The sequence below is a fragment of the Ochotona princeps genome, chromosome 8 (assembly GCF_030435755.1).
Source record: "Ochotona princeps isolate mOchPri1 chromosome 8, mOchPri1.hap1, whole genome shotgun sequence".
Taxonomy (NCBI): Eukaryota; Metazoa; Chordata; class Mammalia; order Lagomorpha; family Ochotonidae; genus Ochotona; species Ochotona princeps.
The window spans coordinates 45,509,765-45,529,748 of NC_080839.1; the positions used below are offsets into that span (position 1 = coordinate 45,509,765).

At 51.5% G+C, this 19,984-nt stretch overlaps 1 protein-coding gene across 8 annotated transcripts in view; it reads left to right on the forward strand.

The window, feature by feature from the left end:
* The window catches only part of DYSF (dysferlin), a 176,520-nt gene extending 157,352 nt beyond the window's left edge, over positions 1-19,168 (forward strand). For all 8 annotated transcript variants that reach the window (XM_058667950.1, XM_058667952.1, XM_058667954.1 and 5 more), the window contains 9 exons: positions 914-1,053; positions 1,996-2,084; positions 2,318-2,413; positions 2,795-2,936; positions 6,625-6,724; positions 12,980-13,158; positions 14,462-14,571; positions 15,697-15,844; positions 18,910-19,168. In XM_058667950.1, the coding sequence (XP_058523933.1) occupies positions 914-1,053; positions 1,996-2,084; positions 2,318-2,413; positions 2,795-2,936; positions 6,625-6,724; positions 12,980-13,158; positions 14,462-14,571; positions 15,697-15,844; positions 18,910-18,948 (1,043 nt within the window). In that variant the 3' untranslated portion in view covers positions 18,949-19,168. The remainder of the gene's footprint in view (positions 1-913; positions 1,054-1,995; positions 2,085-2,317; positions 2,414-2,794; positions 2,937-6,624; positions 6,725-12,979; positions 13,159-14,461; positions 14,572-15,696; positions 15,845-18,909) is intronic.
* Positions 19,169-19,984: the final 816 nt, after the last annotated feature.

Sequence of the window (19,984 nt, forward strand, 5' to 3'; positions counted from 1 at the left end):
CTTTTCTGACATGGTGCACATAGGCTACACTTGCTTAACCTGCCTTCTTCTTCTTTGGCCTCATCCCTGTTGTGATGGATGATGTGAGTGCGAGTCTAGAAAGTCTGTATTGATATGCACAGGCACACCTGAATCGCATGTACCCATGCGTGGGTTTGTGTGTGTGTGTGCGTACATGCCAATGAATACCCCTCTACATCCACAAACACTCAAGGCTTCTGACATATGCTCTCCAAGTTCATGTTGCTATGCAGCCAGGCTTTTTAGGGTGGGAACTTCTCCAAATTTTCCCAGCTGAGGTCTCCTATCCTGCCTTCAGGAGCTGTGCTGGGGAATGGAAGAGGGTGTCCATGCTTAGTTGGTTGCCTTTCCTAAATGAGCATGGGGGCCGCGTCTGTAAAGGAGAGAGTAGCAGCACTGAGCTTTCAGGGTTCTGAAGGTGATTAAGGTGTCAGTGTGTATCTATGAGGCAAGTATCTGCATGTGGCCCCCACTCCACAAGTATTTGTTGTTATTGCTGTTTCAGCCACTGCTGCTTGCAGGGCGACTTCCATGTGCCAGAGGGAGAGTGGTATTGAGATGCTAGTCCTAGGGCTCCCAGCTGGCAGCAGTTGGGGTAGGGGTGGGCTTACCTAGGCAGGAAGGACTGATATTGGTTGAAAAGAAGAGGAAGAACTTTCCAGAAGAGGTGTAGTACCAGTGATGGCAGGGAGGAGGCTCTGGTTTTAAGCCAGGAGCCTGTGGATAACAAGATTTTCTACAGAAAGCTAGATGTGAGGACGAGCCAAGTGTGGCTGAGCTGGGAAGAGGCTGGGGCGTGGTGACCTTCCTATGCCACCACCCTCCTCTCTGTCATGCAATACCATCATCTCTTATCTTGGCTCGGGTGACCTTTTGTTTCCTCTTTGGGCAGAGGCTGGCAGACTCCCAAATCCCCACCTGGGCCCAGCACAGGAGCGTCTGGCCTTGCACATCCTCCAGCAGCAGGGCCTGGTTCCAGAGCACGTGGAGACACGGCCCCTCTACAGTCCTCTGCAGCCGGACATTGAGCAGGTGGGATCCTGATCTCCTGGCCCCAGAGTCCCTGCACCCCAGGAAGACCCACCTAGAGGTCAATGTGGAAGGCAGAAGGGTCAGTGGTGGCCTGTGGATCTGGTCATGTCCACTGTGGCTTACTGTCACAGGTGGAGTGGGCAGCACTGTGTATATGGGAGAGATCTGTAGGGCCTGGCCACCCTGCTTATTGCCAAGACCTGGATGCAAGCCTGAGAACCTCCAGCACCCTCTTGTGGCCTGGGCTTCTGACTTCCCCACACAGCTGGCTGAGATCTGGACTCAGGAGCTCCTTGCTCCATTCTTATTGGTCAGCCTCAGCTGGCCAAGTCTGTGCTGGTCCAATGAGGCATTTCAGCTAGGGTGGCTGGGAGGAAATAGCCATGGGACTCCAAGAGCTGCTGTCTGGGAGGGGCAGGAAAATCCTCCCCTGCAGAGAGAGAAAGTAAGTGCAGGGACAGCAGCTTGAGAATGCTTCTTGGAGAAGGAGGGAGCGAGGGTCGAGTTGAGGAGGAGAGATTTCAGTCCAATTGAAGGCTGGGGTGAACCGTGGAGATGTCAACGAGGGGCAGGGACCAATAGCCCTACTGTGTGAGCTGTGTGCTCTCTGCCCCATGTGACCTGATGCCCAGCCTCCCACGGCCCATGGCCTTGAAACTCCATCTCTTTCATCCTCTAGATCTACAACTGTGCCGTCTCTTCAACCTCCTGCTCCTTCTCTAAGTCAGGGATGAGGCTTATACTTGGCCTGCTGGGGTGGGGGCTGAGGCCAGAGGCCCATGGGACAGGGCAGTGACTTCTGCAGCTGGCCCTACAATTCCACATCTGGGGCTTCAGGACCCAATTCTCTCTGTGCAAAGCCTCTAGGCTAGGGCAGGTAATCGATAATAGCTGTTTGGATGAAAGGGGGTAGAGAGGTAACCACCATCCATGTTTCCACAGGGGAGGCTGCAGATGTGGATAGACCTGTTTCCCAAGGCCCTGGGGCGTCCTGGACCTCCCTTCAACATCACCCCTCGGAGAGCCAAAAGGTGACCTCCCCAGATGCAGGCACTGAGCTGAGGTGGGGTGGCAGCTGCAGCCAGCTCTGGGTGGGGCCAGGCTTTGGGCCAGTGTCCATGGGAGTCCAGGCAGCTATGGGCTGGCTAGGTGTCCAGCTGGGAATGCATTACATGTCTTATTGGGTGAGCTGGCTTTTTTTGCTTTCTGTGGAGTCCCCACTTTTGGCAGATCTGAGCCATGTGGTGATTTTTATGTTCCCCAGATTCTTCCTGCGTTGCATTATCTGGAACACCAAAGATGTGATCCTGGACGATTTCAGCATCACTGGGGAGAAGATGAGTGACATTTATGTGAAAGGGTAGGAGGCCGTTGCCCTTGCACCCGGCCCTGCTGTGGTGTCTTCCCTGCCCCTTGGGCAAAGGCAGGGTGGGGGAATGGAATACAGCCAGGCAACTGGGCATAAGGAAGAGGGAATGGCAAGCTCCAGAGGAGGCTTCCAGGGTGGTCCTTCCTTTAGGAGATCTCTCCTTGCCCACTCACCAGTGGATTGGGCTGACAGGAATTTTGCAAACCACCGGGCGCAGCCGAGTTGTCAAGATTTGTGGGGCCATTTGAATTCTGCGGAGGGTTCAGAGGGCTGGGATTGCCACATTATTTCCCTTGCTTGTTTAGCTGGTTTGGGCATGTCCTGGGTTGGCAGTAGCCCTGAACTGCAGTCTCTAAAACCCTGACTATGTAGCTGGATGGTCGGCTTCGAGGAGCACAAGCAGAAGACGGATGTGCACTACCGCTCGCTTGGTGGCGAGGGCAACTTCAACTGGAGGTTCATCTTCCCCTTTGACTATCTGCCGGCTGAGCAGGTCTGCACCGTTGCTAAGAAGGTCAGTGGTGTCCCATTGCTGGGGACACCTATGCCGGGGATTTCTGACATCAACCAGCATGATTCTGTTCCCATGTCACCGCCTGGCCACTGTCCAAAGGGTCACTACTGTCCCACTACCATACACCATCATGCTAGTATTGCTACTATCCCCACTACTTGGCCCTATCTTTGTTGACACTCTCACTTTCCCATCCCTGTGGCCACTGCCATCACTGCTCCTCTGTTTTTCCTGTCTTCCTCATCTTTACAAACAGCAGCACTGTGGTCATTCAAGGTCCCCACAGGGCACAGCTGTCGTGTGCAGCTGAGTCCTCCATCACTGCCTTCAAAGCAAACAGCAGGGGAGGGTCCCGCTGTCTGAGTGGGAGTAGTGGGAGCCCTGGCCTGGCCAACAAAGGGGTATGGCAGCTTCCTAAACGGGTTGGATCTGTCCAAAGGCTGGGAGTCACGTGGCTACATCTTCCTCTACCTCCTTTGTTATTTCTTTGGTGTCCATGGTCATCATCCCAGTTGGAAGTTTCTGAGTGGTCCTACCCCTCAAGGCCTGAAGCCGTTGTCCCCTTCTCAGTCCAGGCTGAAAGCACCTGGGAAGGACTGTGGCATCAGCCAGTGGGTAGAGGTGGAATTAGGGACCTGAGTTGGTGTGTGATCATGTACCCTAGGCTGTTGGCTCATTTATGAAGTGGGCAGAATAGATCCCAGAGCAGCAATTTGGAAAGACCAGGCCAAGCTGACTCTACGTGTAGGGCTTTCCTAGAACTCCTGAGCATCCACCTGGTGGGGCAGCCTTGCTCAAGGGAGCCAGTGGCTCTCTAATGCTCAGATTTGTCTTGCAAGGTGGCTGACTCACAGCTTTAGATCTAGAAGTTTCTGTGCCTGTCCTTTTGCTTCTGGCTGGCTGAGCGGCTTAGACAGGGAAGCACATGATGTCCTTGGGCTGCCTGGCTTTCCCTAACGCCTCAGCATGTCCTCTGCTTGACCTTCCCAGTCCTCCACAAGGGGCTCTGTGACACGCTCTGAACCCAGCAGGTGAAAAAACACGCGATTCATGCAAGATTCACCAGGTTCCCTCACCTTGCCGCTGAGGACCTGCCAGATGATGGGACTCAGTGAAGTGCTCTGTGAGGTCAGGGAGAACCAGCCTGTTTGTAGCTTTAACCATGGCTGCATTACTCGGTGCCTCTGCCTGCTGTGAGCCTGTTTCCAAAACAGAGCAACTGTTGCATCTGCTGGGGAACTCCATGATGGGCAGGTGTCCCTCCTTGCTTCTACTGTGGGGGCCAGAAGTGGAGAAGGGAGGGCCAGCCATCCTGCAGGTGCTGCTGGGGGTGGGCACTGAGCCCTGTGTGGAATCAGGGCATGAGTGGGGAGGCAGGCTGAGACATGCAGGTGAGGCTGGGACAGTCCTTCCTGGAGACAGGCAGGGAAGTGGCAAGAAGTGGCAAGAGGAGCTGTGTTTCTCTATGAGATACATATAGCTAAAGCAGGTGACTGGAGATGAATGAAAAGGCTGGAAACAGAGAGGGAGAGGGGAAGGACAGAGAGGGCAAAGGAGGAGAACAGTTGGTGGAGAAGGGCTCAGTGTCCGGCTGGTTGCTGGTTAGGCATTTGGGGTGACTCCATTCTGGCCTTGGTAGGTTTTGTCTCTGCACTGCAGGTCTCGGGTAGGCAGAGGATAGCAGGGCTGACTGGGCGCTGGGGGTCAAGGGGCTTTGAGACTGGTTGATCTCACTGGGCATGGGGGAAGCAGAGAAGAGAATGCTGTGGGGGTTGGGCAGGAGGGGCTGGGAAGCACCTTACCAGGCCAGGCTCTGGAGAGGAGGTGGCAAGGAGGAGGTAGAGAAACACCAAGAGCCCAGGTGGTTCTGGAGTGGGCTAGGAGGGTGGAGGGACTGGCGGACCCCTGTGTAGAGAAAGGATCTTGGGAAAGCAGGTGGAGCCGTGCGCACAGCGGGGCACCAATTAGTTGGCCTGGGCTACAGGACCCAGTCTGGAGTGGGGTCAGTACACCGCCTCTGGGCTCCCCAGACCTGCCACAGAACCAGCCTGCTGCCATGGGGCTCAGGACCTCTAGCAGGCAGGCCCTCCAGGGACCCCATTAACCAGACGAGACTGTCGTAAAACACAAGGTCTCCTTTCATCCGGCTGCTTTGAACCATCACTGGTTGCCCTGGCTGGCTCCCCACCTGGAACCCAGCACACCCACTGGGGCCTGCCTGCGCGTCAGGCACCCACCCTGCAAATAAACAGCTAGTAAAAGGGCCCAGGCTGGGAGTGTAATGAGCACCGGGGACCTGGGGGCTCGTTCCCCAGGTTGGAGCCCCGGTCCAGCTGCTCCCACCAGGGGCTGTTTGAACCTCTAGCTCATTACTGAACCCATAAACCAGGCTGGCCAGAGGAGCAGAGGCCGCTGGCGGCCCATGCAGGCGGGTCTGTGGAGCTGCCCATAAAAGCTTGCCAGAGGAGGGAAGCACCTGTGGGAGGGCTCGGGCCCGGAAAGGGGAGGGGGGTGATAGGCACCAGACACAGGCTGGGGCCAAGGGGCCAGCTGGGGCCCCAGAATAGCAGTGAAGGCTGTGGCTAGGTACTTCATATAGTGACCATTCCTCATGGGGCAAGGATCACATCTTTGGCTCAAGAGCTTGGTGGCAGCCAGGGCCAGACTGTGTTTTATCAGACATCCCAGGCTACACAAGTCACAGTTGGGGGGAATCCCCCTCCTCTGTCCCCCAAGACTTGGGTGTCGGCCCCTGCTGTAACATGGCCTCCCACTGCCTGCAGGGCAGCTAGAATGTTTTCTTGGCTCTGCCACCTGTTCTGGTGAAGCTGGAGAGACCACAGAGAACAAGCTGCTGTGAGGAGCAGGAATGGGAAGGCCCACTCAGAGACAGTCATATAGGTTGAGTATAGCTGGACCCAGGGCCAGCCCAGGTCTACACCCTGGAGCTGATCCCTGAGGCCTTTAGGGAACAAACTCAAACTGCTATTGCCCCCAGGCAGAGCTGGAGGGAGGGTCTGGGATTGTGAAGGCCTGGGGGTTTCCCAGTCTTTAACTTTGCCTGGGGCTACCACTTGGAGGCGAGCATAAGGTGGGGTGGTGAGGAGGACCTGGGGTCCTGGGACCCCTGCCAGCTCCTACAGCTGGGGATAGCCCTCTGGGGACATGCAGGGTTGGATAGGGACCTTCAGGTTTCTCAGCCAGCCCACCTTGACCTCAAAATCTCACCAGCAGGATTTTGGAACCTGATTGCTTAGGTTAGAATCCCATCTGGCCACTTTCTGTCATGTGACCTTGGGTGGGATCAGTTGCTTGCTTTGCCTTGACAGACAAATGGAAGGAAAAAGGAGCTTGTGTGATCGAAGGCTGATATGTAGGAAGGCGAAGATTTAGTGTCATCATCATTCACTGACCATGGCCAATTACTGTTTCATCTTCCGTGAGATAGGAGTGATAACCTTGACTCACAGGGTCAGGTGGATCCGAGGAGCCCTCTTTCCAGAAGTAGGGCCACCTGGCACCTCTTGCACCTTGCACCTGGCCTCCTAGGATGTGCCTTTCCAAGTCTTCCCTCTGGAACCTGGCTTTGGCAAAAACCCCAATGCCGGAGGCCTTCCAGCCCCAAAGGGGCTCCTGCCTCACTCTGACCTCAGCTCTGCTTCTACCTTCTTTGTGCTTCCTCTGTCAGGATGCCTTCTGGAGACTGGACAAGACTGAGAGCAAAATCCCTGCTCGAGTGGTGTTCCAGATCTGGGACAATGACAAGTTCTCCTTCGACGACTTCCTGGGTGAGCCGTGTCTCTAGTCAGTCATGTGCTTCATGCTGATGGGCATCCTGTGTGTGTTTGCACATGTGTACATGTATATAGGGGGGTTGTGCACATGCGTGCATGTGTGTGTGTGAGAGAGAGAGAGAGAGAGTACTCTGGCACACCTGGGAAGTCGGGCAGGGGGAATAGTCTCACTGTCTTTGGGGAACCCAGGGCCACTGAGTCCCCAGCACCGAGTGAAGTCTGTAACAGTGGTTAGGGTGGCACTGGGTGGGCCTTCAGCAGTGGAGACAGTAGCCCTAAGATGTAAGGAAGAGAGGGGAGAACGGCTGAAGTCAGGGCAGGCCTGTGTGAACTGCTGCCTGTTGCTGCCCTCACGCTGCACCCCTGTCCCAGTCAGAGAGTGAGGGGGCAGGCCATTCTCCATCCTTGTTTTGCAGGGGACAGACTCCATGAGGAAATCCAGGCTCCAACCTCCAGCCCCCAAGGCAGGGTCTTAGTGGGAAGGGCAGTGCTAGGGTACCAGGAGCGCTGGGTGGAAGGGTTAGGGGACTCAGTGCTCCTGCAAGGGAGGAGGAGGGAAATGTGGCATAGGAGTCCACGGGTGAGGCTGTGATGGGAGTGAGCCAGCCTTGCCATGACTGTGAAGCTTAAAAGTCTCGAGGGTGTGGCCTATTGGGCTTCAGAGAGAAAGGCACCGAGCCAGCATAGAGAGGTCAGGCACAAAGGGCAGGTGCCGTGTGGCTCCCTCCACATATGTGCAATGCCCACAAGAGACAGATCCACAGAGGCAGACAGGACATTTGTGGTGACCAGCATGGCGGGGCAGTGGGGGAATGGCCATGGACCGCTGACAGGTATGCGTTTTGGGGGGAGGGTGATGAGAATGTTCTGGAATTAGGTGGTAATAATGATTGCAAAATTGAATCTATTAAAAGCCCTTGATTTGTACACTTTAAATGAGCTAAAGCGGTGAACTTTGTTACCTGAGGTTTACTTAGATTACAACAAAAGCCATGGAAAAAGGATGTCAGGGGCCCCTGCTGCTAGTTCTGGTCTGCTGCTGATGGGCTTGGTGGCCCTGCACAGGGCCTTGGGTGGCCCCTGGCTGCAGAAAAGTGAGGTCTTTGCTGAGCACTAGGACCCCTGCAGGAGATGCTTCCTGTATTTTTAGATTTAGTTGTTTGAAAGGCAGAGGGATGGGGGTGAGGGTTGGCATTTTCTCTCCACTGGTTTACTTTCCAAGTGCTGCAAGGGCTGGGACTGGAGTTGACCAAAGCCAGGAGCCAAGAACTCCATCTGGGTCTTCCATGCAGGTGGAAGGGCCTTAGTGCTTGGGCCATCTCTTGTTGGTTTTCCAGGTGATGTGCTGGGGAGCAGCTTGCGGGGGTGGAGGGAAGGACTGCCTGTCTGCCTGGGTGCTTTTCCTGCCCCTCCAACCCTGTCTGTGCTTCTGACCTGGTCATTGGGCACACAGAAGTCCAAGAGCTGCTGTAGGGCTTTGCTGTGAAAAAATGAGGGTGTAAAAACAGTGGCACCAAACTTAATGTTTGTTTCTTATTCAATGCATAATTCTTGCAGAAAAACTTGGAAACACAAGTGAACAGGAATCTCACCACTAACATTTAGGCATATATATCTCAGATATATGAAAGCATGTTTGTGTTATATGTAAATTGCATGCACACAGATACTCATTGACTTACAGTGGAATCGTATCCTGATATGCCCACTGTGAATTAAAATGGAATGTAATACCCATAACAATGAGCCTGTTACCTTAGCATAGCCTCCCTTACACATGCCCAGAACACTCAGGTTAGCTTACAATTGGTTACAGTCACCCAACACAAAGCCCAGTACGTGTATAATGGAGTATTCAGTAGTTCTTGCAGTATATTGAGTATTTTGCATCCAGAAAGCACTGGCCACACAGCTCACAACACAACGGCATGTGCTTACAACCATGGTTGTGTGCCTGCCTATGTGCCGAGGTTTGCTGCTGCTGTCTGGCATTGTAAGAGCATTTTGTACCTCAGATTGCTAGCCCAGAAATAGAGCAGCATTCAAAACTGACAGCATCATTTTGACTATATGGCAGTGGCTTTCACACCATCGCCCTAAGCAGACCACCCTAGGTTGGGGACCATCAGATGTATGCACAAGGAAATTTCAAGTTCAAAGAAAAATGGAATGAATAAAATACAACAATAAAGAGCTGAATGTTATTTCCTGACGTAAGCTTCTTCAAGCTCAGTGCGCTTTTGTAAGTGGTGATACCAGTCCATTCCTGAAAGGCTGTCAGTCCTGGGAATCTAATGTGCCAGTGCAAAGTGAGTGCCCTTTAAAGATTTTTTTTTGGATTAGAAACCAAGAAGTCAGAAGGAGCCAAGCCAGGACTGTGAGGTGGACGCCTGATGATTTCCCATTTCAGTGCCCACGAAATTCTCCTTGCTTGATGAGTGGAATGAACAGGAGTGTTGCTGGGTGCAGAAGGAAGCTTTGCTTCATGGCAAAGCTTTTCCAGGTGTTTCTCTCTTGAAGCTGTGGCTAAGTCTGCAAAACACCCTCCTCATAAGCAGGTGTTACCACTGTTCAGAGCTCTGGAAAGTCAGCAAGCAAAATACCTTGAGCATCTGAAAAAAAACCTGGTGCCATGATTTTTGCAGTGGGCTGGTCTGCTTTGGCTGCGACCTCTTGGTAGCTGTTGCTTTGAGTGTGCTTCACCTGCAGCATAGTACCGGGAAAACCACATTTGGCCTGTGTTAGGGTTCTTCTAAGATGTGCTTCTAGAGCTTGTTGAAAATTTCTATTGAAAATGCTACTCTAGTCTGCAGCTGACCTGGGTGTAGCAGTTTTGGCACCTGCTGAGTAAAAAGTGTGCTACACTGTCATTTCCCCATCAGAACTGTGTAAGCTGAACTGATGGAGACATCTCTGCTGCTGATTATTGCTGCTGCTGTTGACTGGTATCCTCCTCAATTAGAGCACACATTTTCTAATCGGTTATTCCTCATGGAATAGCCTCGAGTAGGTTATTTCTGCTGGTGGCTTTGGGGTGCTGTCCTTGAACTTCTGGTAGAGCATCATTGACTGCACCCCAGCTTTGCTCTCAGTGCAGTGTTTCTTCTTCACTTGTGGCAGAGTTCATGTTGCATTCACAGGGGCTCTTTTCAAACTCATATCTTTCTTAGCACTTTGAGTGAAATCCTACTTAGGCAAGCCATAACAAGTCGTTACAAGTTTATTTTGGTGCAGAAAGCTGTGAAGTCCATGCATTAAGGTTTCATAATATGCATTTCTCATAAACTTTTGAGGATCTCCTCACATGCATAGACAGGACATATATACACACATGACATACACATGTGAGACATACATACAGGTGACAGACATACATATACATATATCTAAGTACTTCAAAAAGTATATGGGAAAATAAAATTGAACAATGTTTATTTTGGTACCAAAGGTAAATCCTTACATTATTTTTCCAAAATGCATACTTCCTGTGATGTTTTTGAAGACTTCTTATATGCCTGGATGTCAAAATTTGTGCGCCAAAAAACCCCCAAAAACTTGTCTTTTAACTCCCCTTACAAATGGTTTACTGCTACACATAGAATTGTTAATCTTGATTTTCCTGGAAGCTTAACATTTCCAGAACATTCTAGCTGAACTATATTTGTATCGGTGTCACCACATCTGGTGCTTGCTTTGCTTAAGTTTTCCTTTCTGATAGGTATTTGGGTCATCTTCAGGTTTTCCAGTGTGAGTGACTTCCCTGGGAATATATTCTTGGAACCTTTGAGAAATATCTTTCCTTGACTCTAAGAATAGGGTTTGTTGGCTACTATGCATTTCAATGCTTTGAAAATTATTTTACTCAGTTGCTCCAAGAAAAGTGTTGCTTATTTGTATACTTCCACTCATGACCTTTTTTGTGCAGGAGCCATTTTCCCAAAACAATCACTGTTATGTTACATATATTTAAACATTTCTACTATAATATTTTATTTTTTTTAAATTTTTATTTATTTTATTGGGAGAGCAGAGTTACACAGAGAAGAGAGTCAGAAAGAGAGAGAGAGAGAGAGAGATCCTCTACCTGCTGGTTCACTTCCCAAAAAATTGCAATGGCTGGAGCTCTAATCCAAAGATAGGAACCAGGAACTTTCCCCGGATTTCCCATGTTGGTGCAGGGACCCAGGAGTTGGGCCAACATTCATTACTTTCCCAGGCTATAAACTGGGAATTGAATGAGCTGGCACTCATATGGGATACCAGTGTTGTAGGCAGAGACTTAACCTGATATACCACTGTGTCAGCCCCAAAATTTTATTCTTACTTGCATTTCTTTATTGGTTGAAAAGCAGAATTTAAAAAATATTTATTGTCTGTGTTATTGGTATGATTTTTTTCATAGTTTTGGGAATGGTAATTTTTTGTTGTTTTTGGAGAGGACTTTAATATATTCAGACTCTGTTAGAAATAATTTATCTTATTTAAAAATTTTTTTTCAGCATCTTTTGTTTGTAGACTTGAACTCTGTATCTGTCAGTCTCTCCATGATTGGGCTTTAGTAAGCAAGTTTTAAAAAGAAAAACCAGAGTCAGCTGTTTGGCCTGGAGGTTAAGACACTGCTTAAGATGCTCACATTTCATATCGGATCAGTGCTTGTTATCTGCATTAGAAAATAGAGAATCATGTGGATAGGGGACTGGATAGCTGATAGCTGATAGAGAGTTGGGTAAAGAGTTGGGCAGACAGGTGGGTAGGTATAGTGCTCAGTAGGTGGAGAACAGTAGATGTTTAGGATGAAGCAGGTGTATGGATGGAAGGACAGAAGGAAAAGTGGGAGATGAGGAAGGAAAAAGCAAAGCTAGATAACTAGATTTGAGGCTCAGTTACAGTAATTGAGCACTTCATGCTGAAAGCATCTCATCTCTGCAATGGCACTTAAGAACTTCCTTCATTTGGCTTCAGAAAACAGTTTCTGAATTTTATCATGTTTTTGTGATTATATTAGGTCAAAGTGCATCCAATTGTTACTTTTTGGTGGGGGGAGTTCAAAGATAGTTGAATATCAACTTTTTCATGTTGATCAGTCTGATAGCTGAAGATGCGGACAAAATGGATGAGTAGATGAAATGGTACAAAAGATATTCAGCTGGGTTACCAGGATGGAAAGGGTTCTAGAATAGATCACGATGGGCTGTCACTTTGCATGTGGTTGGATGGTGGCAGTCACAGCAGGAACAGGAAGTGAGTGCTGGTGAGGATGTAGAGCAGCTGAAGCCCTTGTGTGATGCTGGTGTGACTAGAAAATGAAGCACCCATGGTGGGAATCACTTTGATGATTCCTTGAAAGGTAAAACAGAGAATCAGTCACCAAAAACCCAGCAATTCTACTCATGGGTAATACCTGAATGAGCTGAAACCAGCAACACAGGTACTCGCACTCATATGTTCTTTGAAGGGTTATTCACAATGACCAAGGGGTAGAAAGCACCAAAGTGTCCCTTAACACCTGAATGTATAAATAGGATGTAGCATAGGCATTGTGGAGTGTTATTCCACCATGGAAAAGGTTGAAGGGTTTGTATCTACTACAGCATGGATGAACCTGGAAAACATGCTTAGAAAATAAGACAGAATCTACGGCCATACATACCACCTTGAACGCACCCGATCTCATCTGATCTGGGAAGCTAAGCAGGGTCGGGCCTGGTTAGTACTTGGATGGGAGAAAATAAGACGGAAAGACAGCCCAGCTATGATCCCACTTAGATGAAATATCCTGAGTGGGCAAGTTGACAGAGACAGTAGACTAGAGCTTAGTAGGGGCTGAGGGAATAAGGAGTTACTACTTAGTGGGTGTGGAGTTTTGTGTGTGAGGAATGAGAAAGTCTTGTGACTACAATTGATGACAAGATAGGTTGTTAGGTTGTAAGCATTCTACTACAATAAAAACAGTTTTAGACAATCAGTGGATGAATGGATATAGTTAATGGGTATACAGAAGACTTGTCCCTAGCAGGATGCATGATGGAAGTTGTAGGTGACTTTATTTAGGCTGACTGGGTATGGATATGAGTGGATGGTTGGGAATCTGTGGTGTGGGTGGGCTGAGATGGAGAGTTTGTGATTTTGACCCATGAGTGAATCCTGGCCAGGAGCTGAGCAGGTGGCCATGAACCTGCCCTGTAGCAGGGTAGCCCAGGCTGCCAGTGATGGGGAACCCCTCTGCCAGAAACCACCTTTGTGTTCCAGGTGCCTTGCAGTTGGACCTCCACCGCATGCCCAGGCCAGCCAGGACAGCTGAGAAGTGCTCCTTGGACCAGCTGGATGAGGTCTTCCACCCAGAGTGTTTTGTATCTCTCTTTGAGCAGAAGACAGCAAAGGGCTGGTGGCCCTGTGTGGCTGAAGAGGGCGATAAGAAGATCTTGGCCGTGAGTGTACTTCCTCCACCCCATGATATGGGTAGGGGCTGCTTCCACACCCTGCACATGCAGGCTTCCTGTCCTGCTGCTACCTGCTCTGTTGCCCAGGACAGTCTCCATCTTTCCTTCTGGTTGCCACCTATGCTCTCCCCTTGAAGCTGCTGTCCCAGGAGGCTTCTTTCAGCTGCAGCGTCACCTGTTCATACCATCATTGTGGCCTGATGGCTTCATGCCTGGGCTTCTTCATGCTTCTCCCCTTCAAGAGACCATCCTGGCTTTGCAGGCAGCTCTCCTTGGGAGGGACACTGGGTGGCAAGGGAGAGCCATCCTTTGCCTGCGTCCAGCCCCAGACACAAAGTTTATTCCTGACCATTTACTTAGGAAGAGCAGGCGGCTGGCCAACTGCTCAAGTGGCCCTTGAACTGCAGCAGCCTTGTTATGTGAAAAATGTAACCACTGGCAAGAAATAGCGATGCTTCAAAGGAAAAGCGAGCGAAGGATGCACACAGATAATTCACGGAAGTGGAACAGTCATCCACTCAACAGGAAAAGCAGCTTAGTCCTTCTTGTTAATAAATACGGCACTGTTTTGAAATGCGATGTTTGTGTCTATTGAGGTTTTAGAAGTGGAAGTACTCCCTGGTGGTGAGACTGCCAAGGGACAGAGCCCATTTGCTTCTGCTAGGCGTACTGCTGGTTGTAGCGTGGGTGAGGAGCAGGCCGATGATAATGCCTGGGAAGAGATTGAATGATACGTACGCCTTCTACTCTCTAGCTCTGCTGCTAAAACCCCATAAGAGATGATTGGGTGAAATTAGACATTCACTTCTGGGGTGTTTGTGGCAGCCTTATTGGCAGTATCAAAGAGTTGGGAACAGCTTCCATGGACTAAAAATAAGTGCTTTACTACGTAAATTATGGCTACACATCAATGGCATATTTTATGGTTATTGAAAGCTAAATTTTAAAGAATGTATGATTATGTAGCAAATTTATTCATAAGCTGTAGAGGTGTGTACACACATACATATGCATACAAACACACGTACATACACACATACATGCACACACTTACACAGTGCTATCTTATAGACCTACAGAAACATACAGTAGCAATAGTAGTGGAAGTATTGGTGGTGTTCATTCTTTATATGTCTCTATAAAGTTCCCAAATATTTTACAAGAACAACCCTTTGTCTTAATGATAATGATGATGATAATAAAAGTGTCATTTTGCTTGTCCTGGCCTTGCTCGCTCCAAACCGTAGAATAATTACATGCCCCTGACTGGACTCTCTTGCTGTCCCCTCAGGGCAAGCTGGAAATGACCCTGGAGATTGTAGCAGAGAGTGAGCATGAGGAACGGCCAGCTGGCCAGGGTCGGGATGAGCCCAACATGAACCCGAAGCTCGAAGATCCAAGGTCAGTGCCTAGCCCCTGACTCCTAATGCCCACACACAGCTCAGGGGCCGGCCCACAGAGAATGAGGGGACACTCAGGTAACAGGCTCGCTGCTGAGAACCCCAAGCTGACTGGGGGAAGCAGGCACAGTGGGGTGTTGGTGAGTCGGGAGCTAAGAATGCTGTCACTCGGCCTGTCCCTGTGGTGCTGTGGACCCTTCCTGCTGTGTGGTAGCTTACATGCATTTTGCAGATGAACCGAGCACCTCAGCCAAGCTCAGTGGGAAGCCAAGATGTGCTGGCTCCACAGCTGTATCCTTGCTGTGCTGCCATTTACAGGACAGTGTCCTGATGGGCCTCCTATCCGTGCAGTGGGCAGACTGGCTCCTGTCTTCCCAATGTCTTGCACCTCTTGAGGAGTGTGGCACGAGGTGGCTTTGGGGTTAGGCTCCTTGCTGAGGGTCTCCCTGCTACCTGCTTGGTTCTGGCTGGGGCTTACATGGGCACTTCCCCTTCACCACGGTGTTCTCCAACCTCTGGCATGGCCCTTGGGGTAGTTGGGAGCCGGGTAGAGAAACCCAGGGAGTGCAGTCCGATTAACACAGCCATGGCGGAGAATCAAAATCCTCCTATTCTGAGCTGTGGGGTTGCTTTGGAGAGGGCTTTGAGGTTCTTGGTTGTGAGGGAGAGAATCAGTTTTCTGGACACTCTTGACATTGGCCTTCCCTAAGCATGGACTCACTGTGTGCAGCAGGGCAGGTGGCTTGGCTTTCCAGGGACTTAGTGGACCAATGTGCATCTCAGGCAAAAGCTGTTTGAGACTGCCTAGTTTGAGAGTCAGTGGTCTGTGATTAAATCCTGGGCCAGGAGGAAAGGGGGTGGGTGACAGGGAGAGGATGGTTAAGAACTGGTCCCCCAGAGCAAGTACAGCCTGGTAGTGCCTGAAACTTGGGGCCCACAGGATGTGGATGTGGGAGGGTACGAGGCTGTGAAGGCCTGAGGTTAGGGACAAGGAGGTCACCCTGGGCTGGTGGGCAGACTTCAGGGTCTGGGGTAGTGGCTGTGCAGTCGGGTGTGCTGAGAGCGGGATTTGGAGATAGCATTCTGTGTCAAGGGTGTCTTGCCGACCTTGGGCTCTACCTTCCAGGCGTCCTGACACCTCCTTCCTGTGGTTCACCTCCCCATACAAGACGATGAAATTCATCCTGTGGCGGCGCTACCGATGTGCCATCATCTTCTTCATCATCCTCTTCATCCTACTGCTGTTTCTGGGCATTTTTGTCTATGCCTTCCCGGTGAGCAGTCTGATGGGGGAGGCACACACACCTCTGGGTCTAATGGGGGTGTTCACCTAGGTCTGCAGAGGGGTCCCCAGTGTCCTGATGAAGGACACATGGTGCTTGCTCAGCTGGGCAGACATGGACCCACCTGTTGGGAGCTCTTAGCTCAGCAGGGAAAACTGAGTCCTTGTGCTTGGTAGGGAGATGTCACTGTGGTCAACAAGGTTCTCAAATGTGTAATGTGGGGGGGAGGAGGAGGGGGTGAATCCCCCTGGATTGTGGTGGGCAGGGGAACCTTCCTGAAGGGGGTGACAGTGTGGCCCTGGCATAGGAGGAGAGGCTGAGATGTGAGTGGCAGAGTAGAGAATTCCCCGCAGGCTTGAAGGCAGCAATGCTAAGTCCCAGGGTAGGAGGAGCTAGGGCTGGGAGAGGGTCTCCCTCAGGATATAAGAGGGCACTGCCCCTGCAGAGGAAAGGTATGGGAGATGTGACTGAGCTGGGGGCTGGCCCAGGAGCACAGTTGAGGCACCCTCTTCCTGATAAGCAGCCAGCTGGCACCTGGCAGCTGATGAGAGGCCCAGAGCTGTGTTCTCAGCCTATCCTGCTCTGGCTCTCACAGCTTCTCAGGGACCCCTACACAAGCTCCAGCCCCCTCTTCCCATGTCTTTAGCCCTTCAGACCCTGAAGGAATTGAAGTGTTTTCAGGCTGACACCTGATTTTTTTAAAATGTTCTTAAATTTTTTAATATGGAAATTCCAAACTCATAAAAGTAGAGAGAGGGGAAAGTCTCTCTCCTTGGCCTCATTTTCATGGCAGACAACTTCCAAAGACAGCTCCTGGTGCAGGGCTCGCTGCGATTCCCACGCAGGGGCCTCAGCCTGGGCAGTGTCCCTGCAGCAGGCAGGCTTGTAGGGAATACTTGTAGTTGAGCTCCTGGCCCTCATATTCTCCAGGAGATAGAGAGGGATGGAGACAGCTTCTCCCACCAAGAGCTGTCAGCAAGCCAGGCCAGGTGGCAATGGAGTCAACTCACAGAGGGGAGAAGTTAAACCACAAACCACCCCTGCAGGGACTGGCCTCATCTGCCAGGAGGAGTACCAGAGTTGCTGTGGCTGCCTATAGCAAAAAAGAAGGTCTAGAACTAGGAGAGTTTATGGGTACAGCTGCAGGCCAGGCCCCTGGAGATTGGCTATGGCTGCCCATGGCACCATGTGGAGGTGTGTCTTGAGACTTTAGCAAGAAGAGTTAACAGTTGATGGACAAAACCTGGCTGGGGTCCAGGGTAGTTCTTGGGTGGTAGGGACCTGATGTTTATATGGTTTTAGGGGCCTCATTAAACAAAGGCAGGTGCTATTGCAAAGGCAAGATTAGAGACAGGAGCATGGAAAGAGGGCACGTGCAGCTGTGCTGTTCTGGTGCTTTTGCTGCTGCCAGGGTCGCCTGGAATCTGAGGTCAGCCAGGGACTTCTGCCAGGTGTTTCCACCCATGAGGCAGGGCTAGACTGCTGATCTGGGAGAGACGTGGTTCTCTTTCCTACCTGCCTCAGTTTACCTCCACTCCTTGCCATTCAGCTAGCAGGAGGCAAGGGGCTGCTGTGGGCCCGAGGGAGGAGGTAAGGCGGCTTGTGTGAGAGGCAGCCACGGTGTACAGTCAGACATTCCTGTGGAGCCATACAGATACACGGAGCCGCTGGTGCAGACCAGCTCATACCCCCCATGTCACAGGGAGTTGGCTAGACTTGCAGAGTCCTGGGCTGGTCCTGGGTTGGCTGAAGGATGAGCTGTGTTGGGGCAGAGTGAGGCTGGAGAAGTCCTAGCTACCAGGGTAGGGTGCTCTGCACTTAGAGTCCCAAGTACTGGCTCTGCCTCTGGGACCTGGGTCCCTCCCTGCCATGACTCTGACCTCTGTGGCTGGCAGGGACAAGGAAGAGAGGGGTGTCCCTTACCTTTGCAAGGGCCCTGTAGGCAGGGGCAAATAAATGCTCCGTGCGGGAGAGACCCTGGTCAGAGCTGCTCTCCCTTGTCTCCTGAGCCTCCAGCACTTGGGCATGTGGTCCTTAAAGCACCATGCAAAATGTCTTCTGTTAAACACTGACTGTGCCCTGCCTCTTCCAGAGCTGGCCTGGGACAGGGGCCAGGGACAGTCCTGGGTGGAGGGTATAGTCTGGGACTGCCTGCTTCCTTGCACCCAAGTCCCTCAGTCATCTGGCCCGTGCCTACCTCTGCAAGGTGACCCTCACTCGGCTTTCAGTGAACCCAGGGCCTGGCGGAAAGAGCCAGGTTGGGGCTGTTTCTTCTGCAGCTGGCCCAATCCCACGGCCTCTTGGAAATTCCCTTGGGAGGAGGTGGCAGTGGGGGGTGACAGCCTATGTGATCAGAGCCAGCTGGAAGCAGGACCAGCGTGTGGAGGCAGGAGGCGGTCTAGCGGGGATGATGGAGGGCAGGCTTTGTTTCCAGTGCTGGCTTTCCTGGGTAGCAGCAGTGCTGGGGAACATGCTGTCCTAATTAGAGCCCCGTGCTATGTGTGCTTAGAGAGGCCCTGGACAGCCCTGTGGCAGGCCTGAGTTGTGAGTCTCCTTGCCTCCACTATGCACCCCAACTCTCCTTGCTCCTGAGGCAGGAGCATGATAAGCAATGAGCTGTAGGTCCCCATGTAGGTGAGTGTGTGTAGGAGGGAGTCAGGGCCTGCCTTCACACCTGTCAGATGGAGGAGGCCAGGCCAGGGCTCCCTCTGGCTGGGCCTTGGGTATTCTGAGTTCCTCTGGACCCCTGGGCTACAGCTTGGGAGTGAGGCCTGGACAGATGGGAGGGAAAGACGGCAGTTCAGGGAGTGTGGACTCACAGGTGAAAAGGCCCAATGAGTTTCAGGCAAGCAGAAGTTGGCTTGACTGGTGACAACCCCAGGCAGGATTGGGTATTGAGCTGAACAATGCATGGGAAGGTGGGCAGCAAGGGCCACATACAGATGTCAGGACTAATAGCTAGGGGCCTCCTTTCCTGGCCCTTCTCAGGCCACCCCTGGTACTTGCCTCTTGGGGTCACCATGTGTCCCTTCCCCCTCTGTCCACCCATCCCCTAGAACTATGCTGCCATGAAGCTGGTGAAACCCTTCAGCTGAGAGCACTCCTGGCCCTGTGCTGCTGAGCTCCAGCAGCTCTCTGAGCTCGGCCATCCTGCCAAAGTGGGCAACACAGAAGGACAGACGCATGCTCCAAGAATGGCTGACATCAAGTCTGGTGGATGGTCACCCCCTTTCATCATCTCTTTCTCCTCCAACTCCCACCCCCCTTTTTGGATCAGCACGCATATATTTCAGTACAAAACAGATGGAACTTTGAGGCAGTGTGGCTGTGTCACTCTCCTATGCCTGTCTGGTGGTAACTATAGGGAAAATGGGGTAGGTGCTATTTCTGGCCCACTCTTTGGAGGAGCCAGAGGGTGGGGGCCTGGGGGGCTGTTTCTTTGACAGCAAGATGAACTGGAGGTCAGGAGGCTACATGGGCTTTGAGGCTGACATCTTCTGCCTTTTCCCCAGGACCTCGTACTTGTCCCCTCCTTACTGCTCGGGTATGTCCTCTTCCTTTCCTAGGCTGTCATTCTCAGATGGGCAGTCAATCAACTGTGCCTCCAGTTGTCTTTGCCCCTGCTGGAGGCAGGGGTTCTATTTCATCAAGATGGAGCCCCAAGGAAAGGGATAGGCCGGGAAACTCCCCAGGCATGGAGGTCTTCTGGGCCCTTGGCTTTGATTTTATCCTCCATGCTCCTGGGGTTTCTTTAGGATTTTTCCTCTCTGCCTTAAAGGTCTGGTCTGGACAAAGCTGCTTTTTTATCTTGTGACGTAAGCTTAGCCTTAGCTGCTGCCCAACTTTCCCTGCAGGAAACATGCTTAATGGACAGTAGGAACATCCCTGGAGAGAAAGCGAAGAGCTTGGCAATAGTGGGTTCCTAAAAGGGAGGCCCCTGTCACTGCCCCACAGGGGCTGGGTTGTTGGCCACTGCCTCTCCTGTTGCCCAGGAGACTTGCCATGATACCTGCTGGCAGCCTGCTCCCTGACCAAGCTTCCAAACCTCCCAAGAAGGACCCTACAGACCCCCTTGGCTCACCATACCAGTTGGCAGCCATAGGAAGTAGTTGAGACAGGGGTGATGTCTGA